General features: G+C 37.5%; 1 protein-coding gene across 3 annotated transcripts in view; it reads right to left on the reverse strand.

The window, feature by feature from the left end:
• LOC145997331 (paired box protein Pax-6-like) overlaps positions 1 to 21682 on the reverse strand; it is a 358136-nt gene that overhangs the window by 167036 nt on the left and 169418 nt on the right. For 2 of the 3 annotated variants that reach the window (XM_083134250.1, XM_083134249.1), the window contains exon 2: positions 20217 to 20251. In XM_083134250.1, the coding sequence (XP_082990376.1) occupies positions 20217 to 20232 (16 nt within the window). In that variant the 5' untranslated portion in view covers positions 20233 to 20251. Of the gene's footprint in view, positions 1 to 14843; positions 14982 to 20216; positions 20252 to 21682 lie in introns of those variants that run through there. The other variant, XM_083134252.1, reaches the window with a different exon arrangement.

The raw sequence follows: 21682 nt of genomic DNA on the forward strand, positions 1-21682 counted from the left end.
GTCAGAGCGCCCCTTTAACAATTTCATCATATTTTCATGGCTCATTCTCATTGTTGCGAACTGCCAAAAGCGGCGGAAATGCAAAATAAAATAAAACAAATAAATTCATTACAGAGGTTGTGTGCAAATGCTGCGAGCTGTATTTCGATTAAATCAACAATTCTGTTAAATTTTTGTCATTGGTAGACCATATTATGTACAATGTCCCCTTGGTGGTAAAGCCTTGTAACGGGTCCTTGTTGTGCTCTCCCTGTGTGTCTCTTGCCTTCAAGCATCTCTCTTCGTTTGGTTCATCACTATTTTGCTTTTAGGTTTATAAAATAGGCTCTAAATCTCCTAAAATAGGTTCTAAAAACCCTAAATTAGGTTCTAAAAATCCGAAAATGGGTCCTAAAAATCTTAAGTTAGGCTCGAAAAATCCTGAAGTAGGTTCAAAGAAACTTAAAATAGTTCAAAATTCCTGAAAAATGCTGGTTAGGTATAGTCACCGGCAATGAAAATGGGACACCTATATCCTGAAATACGCACTATCTTGCATAAGGTTATGTGTGTTGGCTAACTCTACGGCGATGGCAGATCTTACCATTGGAACTTTGCTATGAAAATCCACTCTTCGCCGTATAGTTAGGCGACAATCGTTTTTCATGTTATCCGCAGCCAAACTCGGCAATTTTGTCTGCGAGGATCATCTTATATGCTGAAAATAATCTCTCAACAAAGCATAGTGAGTGGGGCAAACTTCAATGCTGAAATGTTAGTTTGCAAGGTGTGAATGCCACATAGCACCGAAGTGACGCCAAAGTGAGCAAGACCACACAGATCAGACCACTTTGGATTGTACAGGTAACAGTGGCACCAGACATTTTGCTTTGTTTAGAGCTTTGAAAAAATCACCATCCACTTGGAGGAAGGGAAATCGACAGAGAGTACGTTTCAAACACGTTCGTCATTGAATTGTTTCGTGACCAAACAAACCAAATGCCTCTGTGTGAAATAAAAATCATGTAAAACCCTTAAAAATATATAAAAACGCTTGATTTAGGCGCGTAAACCTAAAATAGGTTCTAACAAGCAAAATAGGTTTTTAGGCCCTATAAAACTTCATCAGTTGTAGCGTTTTTTTAACAAAACGCTGACATAACTTAGACCTGTAAAGGAAAAAATAGGTTAAAATCCTAAAATCCGAGGTTTATTCAAAACCTACACATAGCCCTTTGAGCTATTTTAAATTACAGTACAGGGTGTGTAACGTGGAAGTGAGGTTGACATTTGGGTGTTTATACAGAAAGGGCTCGACCAAGCGAGGGGTGTAGTTTCATCCTGCTGCCACTGACATCTGCCTTGTGTTTAAAGATATTCTGTATGCATCCCAAATGCTTTTTCCGTTCCCTATCCAGAGAATGTAGACTATTGAGTTTCAATCCCATTTCGGGCTACTTCTGAAAATAATTCACCATTTTTTATTATTTAATTTTTATTTATTAATGTTTTGCTCTCTTTTGTTGCTTATTTGGAAGATAACTGGGTCATTCCACGTGAAATCACCCACAGCACGTTATTTCATAGGCATGAATTTGCTACAATTTTTTTTACTGATAGATACTTGATCTAATATGACAAATATGTAATATTAGACTTGTCCAACAAATATGTTGAAAGTTATACATTTTTGAAAATTTGAAGATTTTCTGAAATTGGGAAGACTAACGAACACACCATGTGACACAAAACATGTCATATCTCGGAAAGTATGTAGAGTATTGTGATGATTTATGTATTGTTAGAGAGGAGAAGGAAAGTCCTAACAGAAAATAACTATATTGCCACTCTTAACTATTCAGAAAGTAGAAATATCTTTAAATAAACTAATATTTTGTGATAAAAAAGACACCCTACTTCGGTGTCAGGGTCAGGTCAGGGGCGTGATGCTGATCACATCACCCCCACTCATGACCGGATCAAGAAAGTGTGGGGCGTTACCCCCACACCCCCTATACGCCTTCATGCCGTGGTGCTAAGCACAGGGGAGCACTTTACATTTTACTTTTTTTTTTACCTTTTTACTTCTGTTAGGACTGTCCTTCTCCTCTCTAACAATACATAAATCATCACAATACTCCACATAGTTTCCGAGATATGACATGTTCAAATTTTCAAAAATTTATAACTTTCGTTTATTTGTTGGATAAGTCTATATTACATATTTGTCATATTGGACCAAGAATCTATCAGCAAAAAAAATTGAAGCAAATCCGTGACTATGAAGTAACTTTTTGTCTTTCAATTGGGTGATTTCACGTGGAATGACCCAACTGCTTTTTGAGTGTCTAATACTGGAAAATGATGAAAAATCGGTTAATGTCCATCAATTTAGTGCCTACATCTTTTTCCGGTACCTGTGTATTCTGAGAGCTTTTAGTTTCTATAGATCCTCAGCCTAACCCTTTGTGCACTCCATTGTCTATACTTATTGCTGTTTGAAACACAGTGGTGTGATAAGACACCAAAGACGTTGCTGAACATCAGCAAACAATCCCGCAATAACACCAGAAGGAGTGCTGTTGCACCAAGTCTGAGTGGTGCTATGCTTTGAACCAAACTTTTCATATACCCGCACTGCTGTTCCGCAGTGTACCACTAACGCCACAACGGCGGTTTGCCTAACTTTTGACGCAGTCATGCTTCACCTTGAAGCTGTAACTCTTGGACACTTTCCTAAGCAAATTAATGTGTTTCCTTCCCCGTGGATTTATCTTTAAGTTCGAGCAGCTCTGCCCCTGTTCATTGCAAGACCATGAGATTTCTGTCGCAGAGACTTGCTCGTGCATGTTAATTACTTACGATCACGCCAATGCACGGAGGATTAATGTACGTTTCGCTGCAACTTCGCTTCAGGCAGCCACAACAAAGTTGCAGATGCTTTCGTAGATTGCAGTGTTTTTTTTCTTGGCCTGACCTCGTATGATATTCACGATAAGATGGCGTTAGTGTTTTGTTTGGTCGACCTGATGGAAATGTCCCCGTCCAATATGCTGCGTGAAGATTTCAAAATTCAGTTTTGTCATTGTGGCTACCTACAATGGCGACAGCCACTGGGGGAGCTGAGGGGCTACAGCCATTCCAGAAGTTTTGAGAAAAACATTTTCAAATTAAGGCAGTAAAGAACTCCGGAAAAAACAAAGTGAAAATGTAACCCTCCTAAAAGAAAATGAACCCCATTTTACGAAATATTTTATGCCTCTCCGATGGCGCAGTGGTAGCGTCCTCGCCTTGTAATCAAGGGGTCCCGGGTTCGATACCCGGTGGAGGCACAAGTGGTTCGGATCCCACTTTAAACAGTAGGTCCCGTCCCGATTAGCCTTACTGTGCATAAAGTGGACTTAAAACAACAAATCAACGAAATGTTTTATAATGTTTCACCAGCACTCGAAGTGAGGGGAATGCGGGGGGGAATGGTGTACTCCCAGCTAGCAAAATTTTCGTAAAACATCACCCCAGCTATATCATTGTTACCATATTAAACCATAGAAGCATACTCTCAGCTAACCCCAAGGCTCGACCAAACATTCCGCCAGCTAAAATTTTCCACTTAAGGGATGTGTATCACATCCTCCCCTCCAAAATGGAAGTATGTAGTTCAATATGCACCTTCCGATGGCGTAGTCTTAACGTCGTCGACTTGTAATCAAGTGGTCCCGGATTCCATACCCGGTGTAGGCACATAGAGGTTCGGATCGCACCTTAAACTTTAGGTCCAGTCTCGATTAGCCTTTCTGTGCATAAAGTGGACTTAAAACAACAAATCAATATACACGTTTACAATTCCAGCCCCTCCGAAATAAAATCCTGCGGCGACAACTTACTAGCAGTTAGTGTAGAAGTTCTTTAAATACCTCAGCTGATAGTGCCATTTGTGTACAGATTGTGTGTTTTACACTGGCTCATATTTTCTTGCTTATTTTATGCCATGTTTCTTTTCCCAGATCTCTGCGCCTATACAACGAATTCGATACTTCGAACGGTTGATATTTATGCTTAAACTTGTTATGGGTGAATGAATGATGGCTATTAGAACCGCTACAAAAATGCAATATTTGTGAAGTTTTACTTTCGATCAATAGTCTTTGCTTGCTCATTGCATTTATCCTTCTACAAATTGAGAGTTCAGCGCATCACTTTCCCATTGCACCTCACTACAATTCGGTAGACAATTCAGTTCTCAAACTTCAAAAGTTCGTGTTGGCTTGTCTCCATAACACAACCGGTTCTACAAAAAGAGAGAGACATGAATATGCGACATTGGTTAGCATTGTCCGCTTTCAATGTCCACATAGAAGGATAAATAAGAACCTGAAAACTGGTTAGGCTAAGTTCCCTCCTTGTAAATTTGCACGGTGATAGAAATTGGCATCAATTGCGGAAGTTATGGGACATTAAAATTGCTCTCGTCCACCCGAATGTACACTCATACATCATGACGTCACATAAGAAAAAAAAGTAGGTTGTGGTTTCCATCTCGAAAATGTGCTGTCAACTTCTGTTCTTTCTGTAATGGACGCTGTAGATCATTTGACAGGCACGCCACCTGGCCGCTGGCTCTAAACATCGTTTGTAATAATGCAATTGTTTTTGTGGGCTTAAATAATAAAAGAAAATGAACATTGTAACGTACATGTTTATAATTATAGTCTTGAATAACATTTACGATGGAATCGGAAATCAAAACAGTAGATATATTCGTGTTAACTGCCGAAACAGACAAGCACTACAATATTTGAACTGTCCACCAGGTGGCTCTCTGTATACATTGGCCAGAAGCACGCTTCAGCGAGACTATCTGATCTATCCAGTCTGCTACTGATGGCATATTAAGTATACGTAGCCAACTTTTTTGTAAACAACGAACAACCTTTATCAAACTATAATGTGACGTTCCGTCAACAAAATGATTGATGCTATCTGATCTAAAGAAGTTTATCACTTTCCAAACTTGATGACAGACGTTCCTATCTACATCACTGTTCAACGTCTCTTGCTCCAAATCTCCCCAACAATGCGATTGTTTATGACCTTCCTCAACAATGAGTACATACATGAAAGTACTGTTTATTGTTATCTTAATTGTCGTATAAGAAAACGCCCGCCTTAACCGCTTTCTAATTATCACTAGCCTTTCATGTATCCTTTCCGCTGTCTCTAAGTTTAAAAAAAAAGTGGAAACAGAAGCACCTGTTGTACTTAATGACCCAACGGTTTTCCTGAGGACAAGAAAGATATTAATGTCTCTATTATTGCTATAAACGTGAATGATTTCTTCTTGTTTCTTTAGAATAGAGTTTTTAACAGCTTCAATAATTCAATTCTTCTTGCATATGTGTTCCACTTGCAGCATACTTTTTGAGTCTCATCCAATATTCAAACAGCAGCTTCATCGTTTTGCCTTGTGAATGTCGCATCCAATAACTTTGGTAACGTGCCTCGGAACCCTTTGTGATATTTTTTTCAACATTTAATCGCTGGCCTCGCTACGACGCCAGGAGTTCCGGGTTCGAATCGCAGCCTGGCCATCGGTGTTTTATGTGAGTACCTCTTCATCAATTTCATCATATCATCCTCATCTTCACAATTAACCAAAAGTGGAAGAAAAGCGAAGTAAAATAAACCAAATCAATCAATTACCTTGTAATCCCAAAAGAGCTCAAATCAAGTATGTTCAAGGCGCTGTCATGTTCAGGCGCGCATCCACGGGGCCTCCAAACTGCCAGGTCTTGGATTATGGCTAATATTTTTGTGAAAACTCAATTTTTCTGTCTTTTATCACCAAGTTTAACAGGGTCGAGAATATTTTTTTGAAAGTTTTATATAAGTCCACTTTGTGTTCATGATAGACTAATCGAACGAAACTGGACCTACAGTTTAAATTTGGATCCGAACCACTCTGCAATATGCCTCGAAAGGGGATCAAACCCGAGACCCGCTTCAGGCATTTTTTTTGTTTGTTTTGTTTGTTTATTTACTTCGTCATACCTGATGGTTCAGTTTACCTTGGCAATGGGAGGAAGTATGATAACGACGTAGAATAAACATCTATTCCATACCTGAACTAGGGGTTACAAAACTATACTCTAATCTTTAGAACATGGAAGTCAGCTTAGTTCCTGTTCACAGTAGTATATATTGTTTATGTAAAACAGCGTAAGTGTAGGTTAACATTGACTCCCGGTGAGGTGAGATATCCTTTTGAAAATCGCACCTTCCAACTATAACATCTGGTCATGTTTTAGTACCGCGCCTCTAAACATTTTGACACGTTGAAAATTCTCAAAAACTGTTCAAATCTCGTTTCTGCCGTGTATTCGAAGTAAATAAAAACATATTTAAATAAAATGTATGAGTTAAACAATGTCACTATCTGATCAGCATTGTTCAATATGTATTTATTGAGCAATAGCACATACCTTATTGCAATTAAACCTAGTAATTTTATCATGTATATATAGGCTAACCGGCAACAAATTTCGACTTTCGTACAAGGTCTTTTATCCAAGTATGGCGATTTTAAGAGCACTTCTATTTAAATTTGAATTAATATGCATTCGATTGTCTTCAGCGGATTTAGTTCCAAAATTTTCAATGTTTATGTTATTTTCTCATTTAGAATTGTGTTATAGGCAAAGCTTAATTTTTGATAGGATAATTTTCTATTCCAATATTTTTCTTCATCCTATGTATATCCAAATGTTTGCAAATACGTATTTAATTTATTGGTATGTGATGAAATTTGGACTAACTACTTCTTTTAATAGAAAAATATTTGGGCTATTTCCGAAAACATTTAAAAACTATGAATTTATTTCAGTATTTTCTCTCACGCGTTTGGGATAATTAAAATTAGAATTTAATAACTATGAGCAATGATATTTATAACAAAAACAAAATATCTGAATGGATGCTAACAAAGAAGGGACAATTCTATACAAAAGAAAATAGGGAAAGAAATTTGAGAGAAAGGACTTTCTAAACTGTTGGGTAACGTTACACAATTCAATAATGTAACCTACTCAGTTTAAATCAAATTATGCTAAGTATATGTAACTTCTATTCTTAATAAAACAAGGCAAATATGAGAAGTACGCTAATTAACTGCACATCATAATGCCGAATAAAAAACTACAATCAAACATATAAAAAATATGTAATAAACTTAAAGATACTCATATTGCAAACTGTATTATATTACAAATCATTAAGAAGCAGATAGCCTATCTGAATAGTATAGTCTCAATGTATACTCTTTGTATTTCGAACTGAAGGGGGAGGAATCTGAACAAAGTTTTTTTTCTTTATAGTATTCGTGAATTAACTGAAATTTATTTGAAAATAAGTTTGCAAAAATAAAATATATCAGATATCACACAAAAAATTTCACTAATAAATTATTTTAATTTTAATCTAAGTATGATTTACGCACACCCTAACTCGCACATCTTAATGAACTTAAAGATTTGTCATTAAGAATAAAACATTAAAATGTAGTTAATCTGCAAAGTTTCATTTGTCGATATCATGCGAATAATCAGCCTATAAGAATATTAACAAAATTTTAAATTGACTGAATTATAAGAGACGTCTAGTATAAAATGATTGCTTTCATAGTAGGTAAAGAAACTTCAAAAGAAAATCAAGTTAATTTTATTTGAAAGGGAGTTCATAACCTTATTTTTACATAAAAATAAAAACTTCTAAAATCACTGTCCTTTAAACCGGACCAAAACATACAAATAGTTATAGGCAAGTTGTATTCAGGAAATTTCGATAAATTTTTGCACCTATTTCTACACACCATGTGCGATTTATATATCTCGTCCTAATAGTTATTTCTAAAATGTTGTTAATGTTTACAATTATAATTTCAATATTTTTCAACAAATAATATTTTTATATTCATTGGCCTTTTAACAGTAACAAAATATTATACAGTTTTTTTCCTTCTAAATAACTTTAATTTTCTTAAATGAAAAATGGTTTATTATTTTCTCAGGTAATATAAAGTTTTGAATATTTGTGTTTCTTCATGGTTACCATCAGAGTTGAAAATTCTTTGGAAAATCCGGTGATGAATACAAATTATATTACAAACAGAAGTACGCTTTGTCCGCTTTGAATAATTTGAAAACATTAAAATTATAGAAACACTTGAGATTTCTTGATTCTTATCAACACAGGCTCCCACGTCCATTTCCAACAGAAAGTGTCCATTTGAAATGCCTGATTCACTCTACTGTGGCAAGTCCAAGGTTAAAACTATAATTCTCGACTGAGCAAGAAGCCCACAGACTACTCTTAAGGATAAGCATTAAAGTTAAACTATACTTCTCAGCGGGTTTTGCCGTTCGTTTTCATGCAAATCCTCTGCATCGTGAGGCATGATAAAAAAAACCTTCCATATGTATATGCACATACACCGTGTCGCATCTACGAGTCCTTTCTCTGGTACTGTGTGGCGGCCATCTTACGTAACCATGCCCTTGAACTGCACCAGTACAAAGAGTCACACTCTGTAACATGCAAATGAATGGTTGAAACATGGAAAGTGCGATTCTGTGCACCTTTATTTCGTGCTTTGGTAGTTGTGGTGTAATCCCTTCGCTCTTTCGCATGTTGCCTTGATTTTCAAACGCGGGAAAGTTTTCCTCTTCGTCCGTTTGATAGGAATTATTGTACGAAAGACGTCAGCCAGGATAACTATTATTTAAATGAGAACTTTAATGGTGTTTTAACCAAAAATAGCACGCTGGGTGCGAACATTCATTTGACTTTTCTATGCATGGATACTTTGCGTCTGACGTTACTGCAAGACTTGCAGAGTTGTGTGCTTCTTTGCTGTTTCATATTACACAAAACAATTGTTTGCACTATGTAATATTCTATTCATAATACCGTACAGTGAGCTGCATAAATATTTCTTCGCCGTTTCAGTTTATATTGTACACTCCTGTTTATGTATTAAAGTGACACATATTTGAACAGCTCAACCCTATTAAATGTTCCACTGTATGTAAACAGAGGTTTACATATTTTTAAGAAGCATAACTGTGCTGATGTTAATTTATTTACTTATTTATGGTTATGAATTTTATTACACAGTAATAACTATTATAAACTAATAAAAATTAACATATTCCAATTTTTTATTATTATTTTCTTGAGAAGACGTTTCTACCCGATCCACAAGATCCAGCACAACTTTTTCATTGTTCTTTACACTTTAAACAGTTAGTGTATTGAAATGTATAGTAATTCTATTTAGTTATTAACTGTTACACATCATGCTCAAGAAAAAGCTTTAGAAGTTAGGGGGAAATTTGTGTCGTAAATTTATGTTGCGTGACCTCTCACATAAAACTTTTAATTTTAGGAATTTTGAAAACTGTATAACCCTTTAGTCTTTGGATTAAATTATAGAAAATGAAAAGCATAACCAGGTTCCCGTATTTTACTCTCAATTTTTTCGATTTTTCGCATTTTTTAAAATTTGTTATTCTAACCCACTGAACTCTATTTTCGATTTTAGCAATAAGAATAACATCTTGATGTCAATATCCTGGAGCGGGCGACCGCGCGTGGGTTGACGGACAGGTTCGACCCTCCCTAAACGCATTTCCGAAGTCACGTAACTGCACTACAATTTCCCTCCTTTCACCCAATACTTCCTGCACCATTGTCTGTAATAACAACCTCTCGCCTGGGAATTTTTTTCCGAAATCCTGCTTGAGTGCATAAAAAATTTGGCACCATTTTCGTAACCGCCTACGTAAAAAATCTTGCAGTACACTCTAATCATTGCCTGTAATAATGAGGCACCCTGTAATTAATACGATTCCCTTTCTCCCCCTTTTAAATTGGGTAAATGGTGGTGTCGGGCCATTTCTCCGGAAACAACCCTTTCCGATAAAGTTCCTTGATTTCCTTACCCGCGTTTGCCATCTGGAGGTTTGGGGTTTGTGGTCTCAGTATGTGGCTTAAGTCAAGTTAGCCGCTGTGTTATTATATACTATCGATTCCTTGCAGATGGTGGTACTTTGTGAAAAGTTAAGGGGGGAAATCTGTTAGGGTGCAATATGGAGTAGTGAGGGGGGAAAATGCTTGCTTTGGCACAATACCCAAAACGTGTCAATTGACAGATAGCTATGTCGACTCCAATAACACATTAACTTGTATAAACTGCAAATGATGCACCGTTTGGTGTGTCAATATACACACAGAATTGCATAAAAGGGTACTCTTATCAGATGGTGTTCCGTGTGATGCACTAAAAATGCATCAGTTAGGAAGATCAGACAAGATAATTTCAAAGATAACAACATTTCACTTTTAATGCATCAGTTGACACAGCTAAATGTGTAATGTTTTGATCTTGGAAATGATCTTGTCTGATCTTCCTAACTGATGCATTTTTAGTGCATCACACGGAACACCAACTGATAAGAGTACCCTTTTATGCACTTCTGTGTGTATTTTGACACCAAATAGTGCATCATTAATTGCAGTTTATGCACGTCCATGTCTTATTGGAGTCAAAATATATGTCAATTGACACGTTTTGGGTTGTGAGTGTAGTTTCTGTTCCAGGCAATAACGTATATAAGAGGGAGGGGGTCCTGGGAGTTCGGACCCCGGGATGCTAATTTACAGGGAGGGGAGGGGGAGTCGACGCACCCGTTCGACCCCTCCCGTCGCCCATGATATCACCAATGTGGGGAATATTGAAAGACAAAAGAAAATGCTACGAAACAGAGATATCTATAACATTTAAGGAAAATGATTTTGCATGAATTTGATGATAATCGTTTCTTTGAGATAGGATTTCCAATTCAGTAGCTAAACGTGGTCACAAACTTATAGATAACAATGGGGTCACTTTGAACAGTTTATGTAGAATATTGTTGATTGTTAATGAACCACTATTGATACAATAGATCGTGCATTTTCGGTAAAGTGATTTATGCCGCACCCTGTAGAAAACGGTTTGATGCAATGAATTGCTCACATACACGTTAAACGACGCTGAATTGTGGGAAAGCAAAGCATCCAAATGCATTTTATGTCCAGTCACTGACACTTCTGGGTTGTAGTGACCCTATTTAATGCAATGCGGATTGATTTATAACGCGATTTAAATCACGTGACCTTTTTAAAACAAGAATCACATTTAAATCACTTTAATGAAAAAAAAAATATATAGGATAAAGTTACTGAAATTATAGTTTCATGAACATACTCAACAAAGATTTCCATAGTAAGTTCATATGTACAGTATCAGAAACAGAAAAATATATATTTACATATTTTTTTATTTGCTTTAATCAAATTGTTCAAATATTTTCTATAAAAACATATATCTATATGTATATGGTGCCAAAATCCATATTAAAGCAATTTTAAGCGTGTTCTTCTTTTTTAAATTAGAAATCAGATTTAGATTTTAAAAATCATCAAAATTGATTTTTTAAATAAAAATAATGTCTTTTATCCACCCTGTTGCGAGGACAGTTGCTTTTATGCAAATTTTGGCGATTTTTGCATGTAAGCACTGTAATGAATACTTTGTTATGTCTCTAGTCTTTTTTATCAATTCATGTAATAATAACAACGCAATATTAATTAATTTACATATGAATATACCTATAAGTTACATTAACGTATTAATTTTAAAATTTGTTGATGTTATAATTTCTAGGACACTTGGTTGCCACCACGTATGTTGTATGTATAAATAAGTGTGCGACTGTCGGAGATTTCAGATAACACAACCAAAGATAGCAGGGTGTTCGGGAAATACGTCAATAAATGCAATTTTATAGCAGATAGTTATTCATGTTCATTCTATTAATAGCCTAGTAAACATTACAGACATGATATACATGTTGAAATATATTCTCTTTAGAATCTTTTCACATGGTCAATATAAAAATATTCTTATAATATTTTCTTTAATTGATTCAGCGTGACGTATACAAAACCAACAGAAAACCGCAGTTTGTGACTTAACTTTTACCGAACACACTAGATGAAACAGTTGTTGGGAGTGATCAAAATTTATTCGGAAATATCTGAAAAACTAACTCAAACCCACACTGCTAATAAATCAATATGCTCTGTTCTTCCAATTCTTTGTTTATTGATCTATTGATCAATATTAACTGGTGTCATTGCAATAATAAATCTATATCCATTTTCTTCAAAGGTGAACAGTCTATACATTTAAACTCTGATTGCAAGATACGAACAAACACACCTTTCTCAAAACAACATTCAGGTAAGTTATTACTTTTTATGCATTAAAAACTTCTTTTGTGAACTGTGTTTTATCGTTTGGTGGTATGCAGATATGAATGTATGTATGAGTTTCTTATTGTCTTGTAATTACTTTTACATGATGTTTTTGAAATTTATGTTGCAACTGAGCGATAATCTCGAACATACTTTTGTAGTGTTAATTGCTAGAAGATCAATATGTGCATGTAAGCTATGTGTGATTGTTCTCTTGCGTCGTGTTAAGTACATCTTTTACAATATTGTTTTCTCCCTGCTGTGTTATGGAAAAGCAATTTAAACCGCCAAAGAGATTGAAAGATATCACCAATTGAAGAATTAGTTTCGCTATTTTTTAAGCAACTTGTGTGCTTTTGAGGTATTGCACGAAAAGTGGTCCTATTCCATGTAAATAAAAAAATGAATCAATTTGAAAATTATTATTATTATTAATTTCATTAAGGTTTAAATGATTGTGAATGCATAATTTGAATATTTCACCAACAAAAGTTATTATTTGCTTCACAGACAAATGAAGTCAAACTTTCCTTCATTTTTAAAGCGTCACACATCACATTTTTGTTATCGCTTTTCATGCATTCAGGCTATGTCTTCATACTCAAGTTTTTCTTTTTCTTTTTTTGTCAGCAGACACCACAAAGTGCTTCATAATTCAATTAAATAAGTCCGTTAAGAATATTTTAATCAAATCTCATGTATAGAACTTTAAATTTACGCTGGTACAATATTACCAGACCTGTTGAACCTATTCTTCATCCGCTCCAAGAACAAAGTTAATGTAAACAAAACCACGTGACTTGTGAAAATAGTTCCTTTCTGTGTGTCAGTTCCGGTGTTATTCGCCCATGAATACATTGGTCATAGCTGCACCGCTCATGATATAAGGTCCTACTACTTCAACACATAGCAGCTACGTTGAGTCGTATGCTTTTATCATGGGCACTATTTTTCTACGCGCAAGATTCTTGCACAGCCATCATTGGAACAACCAATAAGATTTCTCAGAAACCACGTGTATTTTGTATACATTATCATCGATCTTATAACAGACGGAGAATAGGCGTAAATCTGTCCATGTCTATGCAGTTTCTAGGATAGACAAAATTAAAGAACAATAGTGGATAGGGTGACCAACTTTCGGCCATGAATTTAAGGGAGACTTCCTACTTCGGACATTTCAATTTACGGGAGATTTAATAGCGACAAATTTTGCAAAGCATCACTCCAGCAAATGTTTATGGAATGGATAATATTGAACAAAATAATTAATTTGCATTTTATATAATAGCTATACAGATCACAATAGAGAATAAAAATTTACTAATTTGCATATTTCTTAATCCTAACCAGGGCCGCATTAAGACGAAATTGGGCCTGATGCTGTCACGTCAAATCCTAACAATGAAATAACGTCGATTTTTTTTTCTGTACAACTAACTTTCAAGGTGAAGAATTTACTAAGTCGCACTTACCGAACAATAATAAAGTGGCAACAATCGACAAGATATTGCAAAAAACGCAGCTAAATTTCTAAGTAAACTGTTTAACGTAAAATTGATAGCATTAACTTGGAATCTTCGGTGAACAATAAACACAACGACGTTATAGTTACGTCACAGCGCAAAGAATAATAATAACTGTATAATAAGTAATGCTGTGTCTAGGCGTCCGTTTGATTGATTGATTTGGTGTTTTAAGTCCACTTTATGCACTGTAAGGCTAATCGGGACTGGACCTACAGTTTAAAGTGGAATCCGAACCACTGTGTGCCTCCACCGGGTATCGAACCCGGGAACCCTTGATTATAAGGCAACGACGCTACCACTGCGCCATCAGAGAGGCCCACTCTATGCGTCCGAAATTGGGGCTCCAAATTTCATTTTAAGATTTATTTTCAGGTTAATATAGCAAAAGAAAACTGTTCAGCTTTCGGAAAATTCTCGTGTTTTCATCTGGGCCTATTTCAGGAATGGGCCTAATGCTGCAGCATAAATAGCACCCACCTTAATCCGGCACTGGTCCTAACCCATATATATTTGTCCACTGCTGCTGCAGAACTAAGCGTCAATCAACTACTGCAAGCTGTGACGTCACTTCCGCCAACCAAAGGTTAAACGATGAAGGTCTTGCAGTGGATTTGAAGTTTTGTATGGCTCGCAGAACTCTGAATGAGTTGAAATTTCGCGATCTTAGTTGTTAATGAAAAATATGGGGGAAATAGAATATCAAGCCGGCCCCGTGGCGGAGTGGCCAGCACATCGCGCTACGACGCCAGGGGTCCCGGGTTCGAATCCCGGCCTGGGCATGGATGTTTGCGAGTGTCCATTCATCAATGTCATCATGTCATCACTCATCCCCATAAAGCAAATCAATCTCTTTTTAAACTAGTTAATTCTTGATATTTTTTGCACTAGTCGAAACTGTCCGGGAGCCAGGAAGGATAAAAAAAAATCTCTAATACGGGAGAGTTGGTCACCCAAAAGTGGAGAAAATGTTTTTACACTCACCGTGTAGCACTATTCGCACGATTCATCGCAGGAGACGAAGGTGCAGACACACAGTACAGGAGAACCATGCAGTTCCTTAGACTTGTGTGGACACTGAGGTACCTCGCGCGTGTCACTCTCCTTTGTCCTTTCCCTGTTTGTGGAAATTCTCTCGACACTCGGCTCCCACGAGGGTGACACCTGCGTTTCCTGGTCACGCGATTCTGGGTGTCTTCGGAATTGGAAACGAAGTGTCTGCGAAACCTTTTTTTCCCCCCGCTGCATTCGTGTCACCCGTATCTATTTCCCTGATCGAACTTCTAATGTCTCATCGCCAAGGGTGCGTACGTTGCGACGTTCTGCAGGAGAATGCATCCTACACGGTGTGTCGAAAGTCAATAACCAGAAATGTCTTTGCTTCCCAAAATTAGAGCTAGCGATAGATGACTGACGTTCGTTTTCACGACTGCAATGAATGGCAGCGCAGTGTCGGTGTGACGTAATAGCACGGTTATGGCTTCTTTTTTATAATACTTAGTGGTTCGACCACTGTGGCGTTGCCAGAAATTTTTGTAAGGGGTGTCAGGCCATTGCCAAAACTTGATTAGTAGAAGTAATTATTACCATCGTTATAATTATTTAAAAAAAGAACCAATTTTATTCCAAATGTTTTGTTACTATTTTTATACAAATACTTTACTACTTGATCCAGCAGATTAGTGAATACCCGGCACAACAGTTTTTCCATTATTTTTTTCCATTCCACACAGTCGGTGAACTAAAATTCATAGATATTGTAGAAACTTTTACACACCTCTGTAAAGAAAAGCTTTGAACGTTAGAGGGAAATTTTACTCATAAAATTTATTGTCTGAATTCTCATATAAAACTTAACTTTTGGAATTTTGGAAACTCTGCTAGCGTTCAATCTTTGGATTAAATAGTAGAATAAGAAAACCTCAAGTTCTGACCTGAATCCTATATTTCACACTTTTTTTTTCATGTAGCTTAGTTTCTTATTTACAAAACCTAGGATTCGAACCCGGGATCTCTGGCGTCGTAGCGGACTGTTGTAACCAATCCACCGCGGAGGTCAGTTTGACTGCCAAAAACGTAGTGGATTTTATATTAACAAATTTGTTATAATAATAAAATAGCAAGTCGTAAAACATAGTTAATATTTAAATCGGTTCGTTTAATAACTGACGGTCTGTTTTCTCTTGATAACCACAACAAGTAAAATACTTTGCGACCCACTGGGAGGGTTTGACGGACCACAGATTAGAAACCAAACAAAACATTCAAAGGCTGACCAAGACAAAATTTATTGCATAATGAAAAATATACACAAGAAATGTAATGTTTCCACCTTCTTACAGGGTCTTCTTCAGACAAAGATTCACACATTATTTTAGTGTGAATCTTTGTCTGACGAAGACCATGCTAGAGTGTGGAAACGTTACGTTTTATGTGTATATTTTTCTTTATGCAATAAATTTTGCTTTGTTCAGCATTTGAATGTTTTATTAACATGGAAACAATGCTTAGCAGTGTTACCATTAGAAACCAAGCTGTAGAAAGTATTCCAAACAGGTGTAATTTCTTATATTTTCGAATATCGTAGGAGAGGATTTCGAAAGATGTCTTTGATCAGAGGTTCAGAGTCCCAAAAAATAATACAAATTGGAAACACACGCACGCACGAGCGCATACACATAGAAAACTAATTGCATCATATCGATTGATGCACCAGAATGCATCCATTGATGCACTAGAGTGTGTTTTATGGCTTCTTCAAAGAATCCGATTCACATTTGATGCATTTGGGTGTATTTTTGTATGTCATGAAAGAAACACCAAAATGCTTCATTTTATTCAACTGAGGATTTCTTTCAGTCGAGATGCACTTCAATGCATCAGTTGATGTTCCTTGACGCGCCTTCCTGTATCTTTTTGGTGATCTACAGAGCTACGGATTCTTTGAAGAAGCCATAAACACAGTTTAGTGCATCAATCGATGCATTCTGGTGCATCAATCGATATGATGCATTTTGTTCTCTGAGTGTACAAAGCAAATGTGTACCAATTTTGTGCTAAAACCATACTTTTCGTTGTATTGAGGAGTATAACTTATTACATGGATCTAAACGTTTCACTGTAGTACTGAAAGACAGGAAAATTTAATTTAACCAGAACTTCTCCCCCACCCTAATAAGGGGAGCGGTACACCCCTTCCGCCTGACCACTTTCTCGTCCTTCAAGAATGATGTAAAGCCATGGAATCGTGTGTCACATATATTTGCATGCAAACATATATAGGGCAGGTGTCGAGGAAATGAAATAGCCATAAAATTCATTTGCTTCTTCGCGTCATCCATTTTAATTTATTTCAATTGCGTTTCGATTTTTTTTTTCATTTGCCAACTGGGCGAAGCTTTAGGTTACAGTTGACCGATGAGAATTGTAGGTAGGAGTATACGTTTTTATCAGAGGCATATATTCGGGGCCATCTAGGCTATATGCGAAGCCCAGACTCGGGGTATAAAATACAGAAAAAATACCTATCAGAAAATGTGCATAAAATTGTTCATTTCAATAAGAAGATGAAACTGATTTCTTAGAAGTTGAAACATTGCCCGCTTTCTTTGAATTCGCGAGACGGCTGGCCCAGCTGGCGGGCAACTCCACGAGGGTGACGGGTAAGCTTGACAGGCACCCGATCAATGTTGCAAACCAATTTTTCCCACAATGTAATTTCCCCATAATCAGGGAATTGTGGAGTCAAACTGTTACAGGAGAGAGAACAGGGTTGCATATGGCTGGGAAAAACCTCCGAAACTTCCTCAACAGTCTGGGTCAATGTTGTAAACCAATTTTTCCCATCATGTAATTTTCCCAGGAATGGGGAATTTTGAAGCCAAATTATCGCGGGCAAGGGGAAAGTGTCATGTGGGAGGGACAAGAACATCATTGAACGCTTGCAGAGGAGTTGAAAAAGAGGTCGTTGACCTTCAAACAACTAGAGATACAGTGGGGAGTAGAAAATTGTTGGCTGAGCGGGAATGGTTTACCGAAATGACAAGGACAAGTTCTAGTCTAGATCGTGTCGAGTGGTCTTGGTGCGTGGAATTTATTTAGAGGCAGCGTATGAATACAGTTGTGAGTGGATTGTATTTTTGTGAATGATATGTGCTGTGTTGTGTAGTGAACTGAAATGAGGGATATAATTAACAAGCTGTCTTTTCGGCTTACGAATGACGATAAGCTCCAAATCGTTGTGGATTTTTCTTGTATGTCCACTTTATGAACAGATAAGCTAATGGGGATCGGACCTACAGTTAAAGTGGTATCTAAACCACCATGCATCGAACCAGGGACCCCTTAGTTTCAAGGCAACGACGTTATTAGTGTGGTAACAAGGAGTACCCGAACTTAAAATCGTGAAAATAGGTAGGTTGAAATTTTATTTTTATTCTCGTATGTAGGCCTACATAATATTTCACAATATGTGCCTCTTATTCATGCAAATAAGAATGAAATTCTTGAAATCCTTTCCTTACTGACAGTGTATATTTCCATGTTTTATTTATGAGGTATATATTTTTAATCACAGTCACATCACTTCAACCCAACACCCCAAATGAGTTAAAAAAACAAAAACACCCCCACCAGCAAATGTTTGTCCATTCGAACACTATGATATGGTGCGATAGCCCAGGTTCTTAACCCAGTATACGCCACTGGTTTTTATTTTTATTTTTTAGAAAGGGTGAATTTGTTCATGTCAATCCACATTAATCTTCAGAAAGACTGGAGAAAATTACGTTAAAATTCAATTCTTCAATCGCCCATAAATATTTTTAAAAAAGGTCCAGTTTAGGTAATCTTTGTGCTAAATTTAAATCTCCCCTAATGAATAGGATTAATTATAAACTAAAATATAAACTGGTTTCGGCATCTAAACATGTTTGTAAAAAAAACAGAAATTCTAAAAAAAATGCGCACTACATAAATATGTAAGTACTGTGGTGGTCACTTCTCTATGACATGATGATATTGATGAATGGACACTGACAAACATCCGTGCCTAGGCCGGGATTCGAACCCGGGACCCCTGACGTCGTAGTGCTAACCACTCCGCCACGGGGGCTTGCGGGGGTAATTAGAAGGTCTTCCTTGATTTGGTGTCGCGTAGCGTATTTGGCAGAGGCGTCTCGTGAACGCATGCGGTGCATGCTGCGCATGCGTCAATTGTGGGAAAAAGGACAGCTTGCTCTGCGACGACATTCATGAGCATTTCTACATTCTAATTTCTTCATATAGGACAAGTATTTATTTTACACGAGAGCGCTCAACTAAGCTTATATTACATTTCTTGGATCTGAAGTGAAAGAAAGTAATAATTATTTTCCCACAATTGATGCATTCGTCACTTCAGATCCAAGAAATGTAATATAAGCTTAGTTGAGCGCTCTCGTATAAAATAAATACTTATCCTATATGAAGAAATCAAAATGTAGAAATGCTCATGAATGTCGTCGGAGAGCAAGCTGTCCTTTTTCCCACAATTGACGCATGCGCAGCATGCACCGCATGCGTTCACGAGAAGCCTCTGGTATTCGGTGTCTTCTACTATTTGTACTACGTTCTGGAGCGTGTACATGGTGGTGTGTGGTCACGTGGTACCACGCTAACCAATCAATGAAGGTAGAAAGCAGCAGACAATCATTCGTTGAATCTTCAGAACATGAACACCGCTTTTCTTGCGTACAGTGTCTGCTTGGCTGAACATAATTTTCTTGCACCACCCGGACACTGGGATGCACCTGAACTCGGGATCTGGAATCTGTGGAGCAAGGTCGTGCATAACGGCATAGAAGGGGAGAAAGCGAGTGGACGGAGCAAAACAGTGCGCGCTGCTGTGGTAGCTGTAGCCGCGCTTTCTACCTCACAAGTAGTCGAGTCCTCTCCAGTCACTTGTTTTCGTTTGCTTGCTCCAGAGGTTCCCTGGACAGAGTGTAGTATCAAACTAGACGGGGCTGATGAGTCAATTGATTCACCAAGAAGTGTGTGCATTGATGCATTTAGATGAATTCTGCCAGTGACCACTTCAGCTAAGGCGTAACACTGATTGTGTGTCATGGTCCCGGGTTCAGATTCTTTCTTGAACCCTAATACAGGTCCTGATTAGCCTATCTGAGCAGAAAACTGACGTACAACAAACTTTGCAAACTTGTTTGTTCTTTGCCAATGTAGTAAGTGCGTTGAACTAGAAGAAGAGACTAAGATTGAGGTGTTAAACAAGCTGCACTGCTAGGACCTGACATTTATGAGAAAGGCTGAACACAGCTTGTAAGGCTGTAGCTATCTTAATGTTCTGAAGCGATCACTTACCAGGTTGCATGTCCATTCGTTCCCCGACGTTCCTCCTGCAACGAGAAAAAAAAAGCAGAAATCAAACGGCTGCCATTTTTCTCCCGAAGAAGCTAGAACCTAAGAGAGAGTCTATTAAAAACTAACGAGCAATTTAACCGCCGCTGTAGCCAAAGCACAGTAAGCATCCCATCCGTCACGCTTGGGCTGGTCCGCGGACCTGTAAAAAGAAATCATTTAAATATGGGTCCGTGTTTGCTTTTATTGATACCCATTAAGTAATTATCGTCTCATTACGATTCAGCCTGCATTGCCGTGGTAACACATTCGGGGAAACATGATCTGGAATTTAAAAGCTATATTTAAGGCGACAAACGTTCGGCGATGGCAGCGAGCGAGCCTAGAACGCAACACCCTTCCTTGAGCTCTATTTGCATTCAACATGGACGCCCTCTCGCGTTCGATCCGCGAGTTTAATTATCTGCGTTCGACTTCACAACGGCCCACGGTCTCTATTTATGAGCCTAGAAAAACCTGTGGAAGCAAAAATAAACAAAGAGACCAACGGAAAAATTCTGACTAGTGATTTACAGGCGTGGATTGACAGCGATTAGGACAAAATGGCCCTTCCTTATCTCGGATACTGGAAGAAAACACCGATCGTCACTTTTTTTTTGTCTCGTTTTCGTTGCACCCTTGAGATTTTTCGAACGCGCACCGAATTCTGATCAGTTGGAGCATTAACATTCAGTGTCGGGGCTGAACCTAGCAGAAGAGGAAGCTGGTGTTGGAATCATTCAGCACCAGTGAAGATCCAGGTATCGATTAGCAAAGGCAGATGCCATTCATCTTGTAGACTCGCGCACTGGTTTTGGTAAGGATTCTGACAACGTTACACGTTCTCCCCCTCTTTTTCACGAATAAGACATTCGTGTGGTGGGAGTTGAAGGAAAGGGGGGGGGGAGAGTAAACATGTTGTCACTTCAAGACGTTATTATTAGTGGCTTTTGTCGTAGGTGTGGGTTACTTTGCCTGTTTCGTATGTCCGGTTCGTCGTGGTCGGGTAGGAGATTCGAAGATGACTCATCTCCTGAAAGACAAATAAGCTGGTCGCTGGCATTACGGTAGTATTTGCCTGATGGAACTGCGAGAAAAGCCACACCAGTCCATATGGGTGTAAACCTTCACTTAACTTTAGAGCAAATGATTCGAAGATCAATATTTTTATCTAAACATCTGCATTTGGCGTCGAGTTTCTTTCATCACCATAAAGAGGAAAGAGTTCTCTGTTTCTACCCCACTTCCATTTATCTACCTGTGTTTCTTCTTCCTTTGTTTTATTTTGAATTTTCTTTTTAAAATAGCATAAACGCATACTATAATCTCCCGTATTATGTTTTTTCTCTCTCCCCCTTTCTCAGTTTCTATCTATCTTTCCTTCTCACTTCGATTATTTTTCTTTTTCTTTCCATCCTTGTTCTTCTCTT

The sequence above is a fragment of the Lepisma saccharinum genome, chromosome 13 (genome assembly GCF_977018435.1).
Source record: "Lepisma saccharinum chromosome 13, izLepSacc3.1, whole genome shotgun sequence".
Classification (NCBI taxonomy): domain Eukaryota; kingdom Metazoa; phylum Arthropoda; class Insecta; order Zygentoma; family Lepismatidae; genus Lepisma; species Lepisma saccharinum.